General features: G+C 37.2%; 1 protein-coding gene across 1 annotated transcript; it reads left to right on the forward strand.

Annotated features, from left to right (window-relative positions):
* Positions 1-8,763: 8,763 nt before the first annotated feature.
* Positions 8,764-10,790, forward strand: LOC126894377 (fork head domain transcription factor slp1-like). Its single transcript, XM_050665347.1, has one exon. It carries the CDS (start codon positions 9,118-9,120, stop codon positions 10,207-10,209), a length of 1,092 nt encoding a protein of 363 aa, XP_050521304.1. The 5' UTR covers positions 8,764-9,117; the 3' UTR covers positions 10,210-10,790.
* Positions 10,791-11,023: the final 233 nt, after the last annotated feature.

Genomic DNA, 11,023 nt, shown 5'->3' on the forward strand with positions numbered 1-11,023 from the left:
AACCTTATGATATAATCAATACGTTTTCAGTTTCGCGTGGAATCTAAAAACACCAAAAATAAGAAACGTTTGTATTTATTATTTTGTCAAAAATGATACCAAATAAAAGTGAACACCTATGGGTATTGGTACTTGTATTTATCGAATGTAAATCGACGCTCGTTAAACCGGCGAAGAAACGGGACTCCAATTCGGAAGCTGTGTGTAATAAATATTTGGCGGCAAGTATAGGTAACACTATGTGCGCGTGTGGGCAAATAAGACTATAAACACAATAAATAACAATTCGGAAATAATAACGTTGCCGGAAAACACGACGCCTAAATAATAATCAAGACAGAACGGAAACTCGAGGGAATCACACGGTGACGTACGCAGAAATAAATGTACTGTGTGTAACGATGGGGTCGTGTCGAATGCCACTTAAAGACGAAACAAAAAGCTTCGTTAAATTACCCGTTTTTGGGGTTGATATGTAAGTGTAGGGTAACGACTGATAAATATTAGTCATAAACAGTGAAACGCGAAACTGTACACTCGACGACCTGGCTAATACGAGTGTCATGATAACACAGCCTAATGATATTTTCATACCACCCGAAGATGTTATCAATTAAACGAATAAGTTGCTGAACATGTGTTTAAAATGCCGATACTATCATATTTTTATTATAGTTGGGAAATCATAGTTTTATAAGACATACGCTTGCTGATACTGATCAAATATGAAATTTTATTCACTTAAATGTTATATTCATATTTGTGACGTCCAAATATTTCCATACTTTTAACAACATTTTTAGTAGGTTTTATTTAATATCTTACTTCCGTAAAAATATTTTTGTGCGACACTAATGAGTTTTGTGGGGACCATAACAAAAGTCGTATGGCCTTCAAGTCCCCTTTGATTACGTTTAAGTTTCAAGCATTACCATCAAGACTTCAGACAAAGTACAATAATGACGTAGGAAAGGATCATAGTTTTACACGGTGAACATGAAAAATTAAAAAAAAAAAGTAAATTATATAGTTTTGAACTATATAAAGACTCGTGACTGCTACGAGATGGCGCCACGAATTTCGTTAAATTGTTTTTAAATCATTTCTCACATTTAATGCGAATAGAAGGTCTTCTAAGTGCTGAAGGAAATGATTTTGTACATTGTAGTGATTACAAAGATCACTTTTTACAAGAAATTTAATATAAATCAAGTGAAAATTAAAGTTAAAAACGGATTTTCATACTGCATAGGAACAAATGTATTTTAGATGGATTTGCTATTTTGACTACCATCACCTAATGTGACTCTAGGGGTTCTTTAATTTTTATTTTATATAAGTAATCCCATTCCCTATGATCTAAAAAATTTAATTAAAGATTTTTTCATCAAGACCGCGTTTTTTGAATGTTGATATTATTTAAATTATTAGGGTTTTCATTAACATATATGAATGACTTATTACACTGATACCATAAACTTTGGTAGTATTGTGGATTAGTTCTCAACGACACTCTTTTTAATATTATTATTAAATCATTAAATGGAACAAAACAGTTTGATAATTATAAAGCATATTACTTGAAATTTCATTAGTGTACAGCAAAAAGTCTTATCGATTGGTTCAAACTATGACTTATTATAGTTAATTATTCAGTGTCACTAAATTTAAAACTGTTCAGATTAATTCCATGCATGTATTAAAAGTAAACAATGATAATAAGTATAATAGTTATTATACTTACTCGTATTAATTAAAATGCACATTAAATGAACATCGACTAGTCTAACGCTTTTAGGTTGCATTGAAAACTGTTTTTTTTTCTTAAAAATAACGTACAATTTATGGCAGATAAGCATGGACAAAGTGTGATATAACACTTTGTATATATTTAAATATGATCTTACAATAATTTAAAGTTTTATTTATAAAATTAATTTTACACTACAATTTAACTTGTGTTGTTGAATAATCCGACAAAATACTAAATGTCACCTGAATATTGTTATCTAACACTGTGAAAAAATGAGTAAATTTCAAACGAGGTGGTTTATTAGCGACATGATTTAGAAATATTCCTTTACTGAGCTACGGATACTCTAATAAAAATTCATAAAATAATTAATCATGATTAATAAGTGAAAGTAAAATACTACTTTTAACAAGCTTCAAAATCGATCGTCAATACGCAAATAAACAACACAATAGAGTTATTAAAAAAACGTAGACAATCTAAATTAGACTTTTTTTCCATAATAAATATTATTATAATTATACCCCGTGCTTCTAAATCTCTGTCTGGGAAATCTCGGTCCAATAGAGTCATTGATGTTGAACGAACGAGAATTATGATGAGAATAGGATTTCTCCATTTACTGGGTTTCGCGGATTTGTGCATTTCAAATGTTATGACGCCATAGAAGTATCCAATAAAAAATTGTCTAATGTAATTATGTGGCGTTATGTAATTGTCTTGCGATTTTGCGACCGCGTAAAGTAACTTCATCGTCAAGTTAGCGAATTCGAGAGTTCAATATGACTTTGAATACGAGTGCCAATGTGTAGAAATACGGGTAATTTTCATACAAAACGGATTTTTTTGCGTTCACCTCGAAAATTGAGACGTCACATTCCTCGAGAAGGCCAATTTCGTTTGACAACCACGAGGTGGTGACACGTACAGATGTGCGGTAAATTCTTTGACGGCCTCATGTCATCGTCGTGCAACCGACCGGTCCAGTGATCTGTTGTTGATGAAGCGGCGGCGGCATCCGCACACAAAAGACCCCCGCGGTCATCGGATATAACCAAAGTCGCCTGTGTCATGACTTCTGCATTGCCAGAGTCAATCAGCGCCCACAACTCCACCGCTTCTCACAATGGTAATAATAATATCTGCTCGTTCTCCCTTGTTGTTATTATGCGTACACGTATTTATACATAATTTTTTTTCATTGTGTTGTACGATATTGGAAAACCGTCAGTGCGTGGACGTGTTTACCATTGTGTTTTTGTGGGTGCGCTGTTTCGACCTCCGAAAACATTTCAATCGTCAGCGCGTACTGTAAAAACAGTCGCCGCGTGTTTTGATACCGCGAAAAAACCTCCAGAGGTTAATTTATCGTTGTTATTCCTCAGCACTGTCGGACCCAGTCCCTGTGTAGTACACAAATATATATATATATATATATATACACGAACGCATTCGCGATTACGATGTTTTGTTGCACACGCCCCCTCGGCCGGGGTCCAAAGAGGTTTTTTGGTCGAAAAGCCGACACGCCGCCAAAAAAGAATAACATGCGCACGATACTGAGAATTGTCGAATAAGATATCGATGCACATGTGCCGCCGTCGCCACCGACTGACGTTTATGTGCGTTGTTATTGTTTGTTAAACGCTGTCGACTGACCGACTTCAGCTGAATTCAAAGCCGGAAACGGACTGGACGTTAAAGATAACGCGCCAACAACCCTTTGATATTGAAAAGCCGACTGACGAGTTCGCCAAAACGGATTCCATCGCGAATAACATGAAAATTGCCATTTCCTTTTGCTATTGAGCCGTTAAAGTTTGTCACTGGTCTCATCTGACCGGGTAAGGAGTACCACCACAACACCGAGTTCACGGTAAATACAAAGGTCCCGATTTTGTACTCTCTCTACCTTTAATCGACTTATCGCTGGTGTTATGGAAAAGGGTTCGTGTACAATCGATAACACGCCGAATGAATTATTTAAAACCCATCGCGGTATTAAATGCGCGTACGGGGTTTTACTTTTTTGTATACATAATTCGTCATGGCATTGCTCATTTATTTCTAATTGGTCTATATGCAATTACAGTTTTTGTTTAAAATATTCGATCGCGAGGAGTGATTACCAAATATAATAAATCCGAGTTGTAAACAAAAGTGACGTGTCGTTTGTACGGACCGAGGAGGACTGTGGTTGACAACGTATCTCAATCTAAACGAGAGATTAATAGCCAATCGGTCGCAACTGTTTCAGCCAAAGACCGGCTGGTCAAATGTCGTGTTATTACTGCAGATAAGTGGCGACGTGAAGACGCGGCGATGGTAATCTGAGGAGGCGCGCGCGACGAATAAAAATTGTATAATTTATTGTATCGCAGAGGCACCGGAGAATGACGACGTGCGCGCCCCTAGGGCAGCTGCCGGTGGTTACTGTGGCGGAGGGGTGGAAGGGAGGGAAATGAAGAGATCACGCTGAGAGCGAACGCGTCGAACAATGGCCGTGATTCGCGATACATTGTGCACGTCTAAGACGAGCTAATCAAAGTGGCACGATCGAAAAAAATCGTTCTTCGGGTTCGAAAACATTCGGCGGTATTATCGAGTTTTGACCTTAACCGCAATTGAAAAACGTGAAGAATAAATGCATTTCACACGGGTCACCGTGCAAGCAATACGAACCGCGACAAAAATCTATACAAAAATAAAAAACTATCCAGCCAACGCCTAGAAGCCATCGTTTTTCAGCATATTTGACGGATTGAAGATTACGCCGACGTAGCACTTGTAACGATTCGATTTTTAATATTGTTGAACGACTCGTGTTATTATTACTCATCTTTTTACCACTTCCACCGGTCGCACATAAAATAAACCACATGTCTGACGATAACAGCTATTTTTATCTTATACAAATGTTGGAACTATTGTTAGAATATTTCATATTTTTCAACGATATGCGAAATACTCCATGTTTCATGCGCTATTAAAAAACATTTCAATGTCCTATATTGTAGTCAAAATGTTAAGTTGTTTTTTAGAAAAATCGTTCGATGAAATATTACTAGAAATGTACATTTCTATAGTTTTATTTGTGTTCCGTCGAATCGACTTGTAAATAATAAAACAATATAGCAAAAGTGATAGGTTACATAAAAGACGGCCAATAACAATACAATTAAATGTTTGCTACAAATCATACGACACGCACACGCATACGGTCTCATAAGAACCAATAAAGACAGTAGTGCGATTACTACCCCGAAATTGCTTTTTAGTGAGATTCAATTGTGAATCACAAACGTGATTTCTTCAAAAATTAAAACCGTTAAATAGTATTCGAGAAGAATACACACCAACGACGGTTTGTTTCGATAGTTTTATAATACTTTTAATGACAATCCAGTTGTTTTCCTAGAAACCCGTAGAACATTTCCTAAGAATCAATAACGTTTATTGAGAAAATACGTTATTTATTTATATGTACAACCCAAAAATGATCGATAGTTCGGAAAACTTGAAAGTTCCTGAAAAATTCAAGTATACTTGAATTATTGTGGTGGCGTTGGCCAAACATAGATAATTATAACAATTAGTGGCTTTCATTTGATATTCGATTGTTAAAAACACGTTATTGAACAATATGATGTTTTAAACATATTTCTCACGTGAAAAATATTACCGGAAACAATTTTATTTCTTTTTGAACGGTAATTACACACCACGAAGACCGTCAAATGTTCAACAGTCATTAGGAACTGGTCACACGATCGGACAATTCAAAAGTATAATAAAACAAATTAGGAATGAGTAAAATATCAACTCAATTGATCAGCGGTAAGTATAAATTAATTTTCCATTAATTTATAATTGTTATTATGACTAAACTAACGTTTGTAGCAATTAAAATCCTCTATGGGCGAATTTAGCTATGAAGGTTCCCTGAAAAACATTATACCGATTTCAGTTATCGTCAAGTTTGAAAAAATTGTACACAATAATTAGTTGACATTTTCATAGGAACATTTAAATATAACTAATGAAGTCTGATGCTCAAGTTGTGCGAGCTGAGTAGTCGGTTTTGTTTTGCTCGGTAAATTTTACTGATAGTTATCGACACCGCTACTCTTAGAGCACATAAATACCTGTTAAAGAGCCGTCATAAAGAATCGGATGCATTAGCGGTTCTATTGTGATAGTCGTACAAGTATTATCATTAAGATGTAGGACCACTGAACTCTTACCAACAATAAGATTAAATAAAGTGAACGAATTCGGCCAAGTAAAACAATTCGATAGCGTGTAAATGAAATGAACGCGCAGTTAAACAAGAGAAGAAGCGGGTTTTTTAACAGTTGTTTAAGACTCGTCATTACGTCCGGTGCGTTCATTCATAAACTGTTCAGTGATCCTTTTATTTTTGTGCCCGTACATTACAACCTCCGGCCATAATATACACGGACAGATTCGCGCGCCCACACTTTTTATTACTCTTAATAAATCGTATTAAAGAGAAAAAACAATAAGGTTTTCGAATCATTAGTTTTCATTCATTTGGTCGGTTACATTGTTCCTACGACATAATTTAGGCGTTGCCTAACTCGAGAGCAGCACGTAGTCGAAGAAACAATACGATTTACTAATGGCCGTGATAGGTAACACGGTTGCTACAGTCCGGTTGATATTAACAGAAAGAATTATACTTTTATTGTTTATATTTGTAAAAAAAAAAAACAAGTCATTCGATTTTGACGTCGACACGTCAAGTTAAATATCAGTCTCTCGCTCGAATGCTGATACCTCAGAAGAAGTCCTCGCGGACGGCATTTGTTTCAGAGTGCAAGAGGTCGAAATGCATTCATGAATCATTTGCTTGCAATCAGGTTTACGGTTTCTCTGGAGCACGCCGTTTGTACACATTTTTTCCCCTCGTAAATGGATAAAAAAATCTACTTAAACGACACTTGTGAAAAATACGGCATGTGTAAAGAAGAGATGCCGCGGCGTCGACAGAACGATGACTATGTTATTTTTATACGTCTTCGGCCTTTCCAGAATATTAACCTCGTCGGGTGTCTTACAGAGCTGCGTCTCTATATTGTAATCATACCCACTGCGGTTCTTTTTTAGTGTCGATCAGTTCGATTTCGAGCTGAATGCACGCCAAGTGACACCGAATTATTTATCGCGAACCACATATTATATGCGCGAACATCTGCTGCCGTTCGGGGTGTATTTCCATTATTATTTTTTTATTAGTAAATGCCGTCGATTTACACCGAGTACAACAGCAGCACATACCTGCGAAATTCTACCGGGTTTGTTAATGTTATTATTACATCAAACAAATTTTTATGACAACGAGAAACCGCGAAAATCCAATTGCGCTCCGAATGAAACAAAATCATTTCCATAACAAAATGAGATTAGAAAATGTATTTGTGTTAACATCGAAATGGACACGCTACGTGTTGTGCACTTGGGGACGACTTTTTATGTATTTTTTAATGGGATCGATTCTGTCGACATGGATTCGACTATATGAAACTACTAATAGTTTTCCTATACACTGACGCCGTGTTTTGCAGCTCTTCCAATGACTGCGGTAGTAACGTGTTAATATTTTTCACACAATGAAATGTACAAAAAGATGTAAAAGTAAAACGCACGCGCTACGAACGTCCCAAACAATGTTATTTGTTATTATCCGAGAAAACCAGCTGCTGACCAATGAAGATTTTCACTTGAAGAATACCGAAGATGAGACCGACTACACGTTTAGGGGATTGTAGCACGTGTTCCCACACGACAAGCCGATTTATTCAATAAATTTTTTAGTTGTCCATTTTGAAATAAAATCGATTTTACTCAACCTGCGCACATTTTGCTGAAGTCCAGCGATTATTTTTATCATTTCTCTATGAAATAACACTTTTGGGAATAGAAAACAAAACACATTTGAATTTTCAATACAAACACTTAAAACATTTAATCGTTCAGCGACAGTTCGCGCACGAACCTATTTCACGTAATCAGTACGATAAAATTATGGAATTTCTAATAGCGATATGGTTTGTTATTGTTGTATGATGAAATCCTCATTGACTGTAATAGGTGTAAACTGTAAATAGTGATTACATTTATTTTTAAATTGACTTCACGAGGAAACCTTTGAAATTTAGGTAATAGAAATAGACGTATTGGTTTAATGATGTTTCATGTTTACCGCCGTAGAAGTGGTTTACACGTAAATTCCCATTGACCTTTAATTGTTTTACTTCATTATGTAATTTTAAGTAAAGAAAGCGAAATAAAATCCGTAAACATTTTTCTTATATAACTAACGCGATTACATTCTACAATCAAATGGGTCAGAACTGGGCGGCTAACGGCTCAAAAATTGTGGCGGTGTTGGAAAAGAAATTTCCACCGTTTCAAAAAAAAAAGAAAGTTTAAATAACATATTAAGCTAAAGTTTTCAAAATCGCACAAAATACATAATATCTTTTAAACCGATATAAAGTATTGATGTATTTAATTTTCGATCATCAACTCGATGACATGTCATTAAAATGGGCATATATTTTACATAAAAGGAAATATTGAATCAATTGGATATTTGTCCACGTTATTCGATCGTGTGTCCAATGGGATTACAAGTATAAACTGTAAATCACATAAAAATACTGCGACATAAATTTTAAACGCTTCGACACGTGTACCTATTATTATGACCCTTAACGGCCGCAAGTTCATCGCCATCGGCAACACCACACACATAACGCATATCGGCCGTGTCAATATTGGTATAAAACATTCGTCAATATGTATCCGGCGGTTGGTTGGGTGGAAAGACAAAAATAAGCGTAGCGTATAGGTACACACAAATAAAAAAACACGGAGAACAACAATAAAATAGTATTAATAATGGGGAGGGAGATTGAATACAATAAAAAAGAAAGGGGGCAGCTGCGATGACAAATGGTGACTGGGCGTGTGGTAGTGGAACTGACTTCTGGTCTCGGTGCGCGCGCATCTTTTGCATTCAAGGCGTGACCGCCATCCGATTGGTCCAACTCTATCGTTCCGGACGGCGGTGGCCGCCGCCGCCGATATCCAACGCCGAGCACTAAAATCGTGTCGATCCCGTCCTTCAGTCTGCTGACATATCCCGTCCTGGTAACAAGTGCGCATCCGACTGCCGACACGCAGTGAACACTCGTTTGTGTTTCGGTGTAGAGTTGTGTGTTCATCGATTTTACCGGTACTAGTACTTTTCGTTTTGCTCAAAATAATTTTGTTGTTCAACTCTACGGAGTTAACATTATTTTATTTCATTTGTAAACGATTTTAACGCGTTCACGATGGTGACGAAATCATTGAACGGTCCGAGTTTCACCATCAACCACATTTTGGGTCGTCTGGACGTCGACGACGAACGGGACGACATCAAGAGCCCTGGCCCGTCCACATCGCGGTCGTACACCACCGGAAGCGAGGCCGGCAGCGACTGTAGCGGCGACGATTGTCTGTGCGCGCCCGTCGACTACAGCACCAGGCCTGGAAGCCCCGACAAGAAAACCGACGACGAGGACGACGGCACATTAGCCGGTGTCGACGGCGATGACCGCGCTACGCCAAGCAATACTGACGACGGTAAGGACGATAAAAAAGGCAAGGATCAACAAGACGACAAAAACAAAAAGCCAAATTATAGTTACAACGCTTTAATCATGATGGCCATATCGGAAAGTCCTCAAAAGCGATTGACACTCAGTGGAATTTACGAGTACATTATGAATAAATTTCCTTTTTATCGTATGAACACTCCGGCTTGGCAAAACAGCATCCGTCACAATTTATCTCTGAACAAATGTTTCGTAAAGATTCCAAGGAGTTTTGACGATCCAGGCAAAGGCAACTACTGGATGATCGACCCGAATAGTAGCGACGTGTACATCGGAGGCACCACCGGTAAACTGCGCCGGCGGTCCACGCAGTCTTCCCGTCACAGAATCGCCTACAGACCACCAATGCAGCCTTTGCCTCCACATCATCCTCACGCCGCCTTCTACCATCACCAACACCATCGCGGCGCCGGAGTTCCACCGCCTCCGGCTTCTGGAGTTCCTCATCATCCGGCCTGGTCGGCCGATTACGCCGCTGCAGCAGCCGCGGCCGCCGGTTTCGACTATTTGCACCAATATTTCTGGCCACCGGCAGCCGCCGCCGCCGCTTACCAACAACAACAACAACAACACCACCATCTCCAACAGCAACAACAGTTGTCGCCTTCTCCAGCAGCCACCGCGGTGGCCACCTCGACCGGATACTCGATCAGCCAACTTTTGCGACCTACCCTTCAAGTACCGCCAAAAAGGCCTACGGCTGTCATGCACCCGGCAGCCGCCGCAGCAGCGGCCCTCCTCCAAGTGTCCATGACCCGACACCAGTGACGTATGTAAGAGAAAAATCAACTTGGTTATTATTTTGTTTTTCTTTTATACATAAAGTTACCGAATGTAAATATTTATCTTAGCTGAGAAAATAATTTTTCTCCCTTCGGGTCACAGGCCTTGACTTTTTTATTATTTTGTTGGTTGATCTCTGATGTATGTTATAAGAAACGTTGTTTTTTTTTTTTTTACATAAACGCAAAAATAAATAATACATTATTTTTTGTTTCCATTAATTTGTTTAGTAAAATTTGAAACGAGGCACTCTATTCTAGTCACAAGCGTCATTCTTGTCCAATGAGCCATTGCTATGTTTATTTTTGTACGCGTTGCTATTTAACTATTAATTATGTTTCCTATTTTTTTTTTATTATTATTATTATTATTATATGTATAGTAATTGTAACAGCGCTCGTTTTAATCACATGTGCCTTAACAAATTTTAATTGCATATTAATATAGTAAAATGAAATGATCAAATTCTAGAATATTGCGATAAAATGTTGTTTTTTCTAGTAATCAAAAAAACAAGTAGAATAATGTGTAAAATTAAATATCATACATGACTAAGATAATGTATAGTGACTATTATTACATATATATATATATATATATAAATTATTATTGTATAGTATTTTTATTTTAATGTTGTCGTTATATAATTTGAATTCAAATATAACAATAAACGATGTTTTGTATTACAATATAAATCGAATTGGGTTATGTATTATTATTTCCTCCGTCAACACAAATAAAAATTTCTTAAAATGCTGTTTGTCAAATGATGTGTTGACTAGTTATGGGTTATCATACA

This window comes from Daktulosphaira vitifoliae, unplaced genomic scaffold (assembly GCF_025091365.1).
Source record: "Daktulosphaira vitifoliae isolate Bord-2020 unplaced genomic scaffold, ASM2509136v1 Scaffold_1, whole genome shotgun sequence".
NCBI lineage: Eukaryota > Metazoa > Arthropoda > Insecta > Hemiptera > Phylloxeridae > Daktulosphaira > Daktulosphaira vitifoliae.

Excerpts from the sequence above, each read along its gene's own strand:
- LOC126894377 (XM_050665347.1), top strand. The coding sequence starts at position 9,118 with ATGGTGACGAAATCATTGAACGGTCCGAGTTTCACCATCAACCACATT.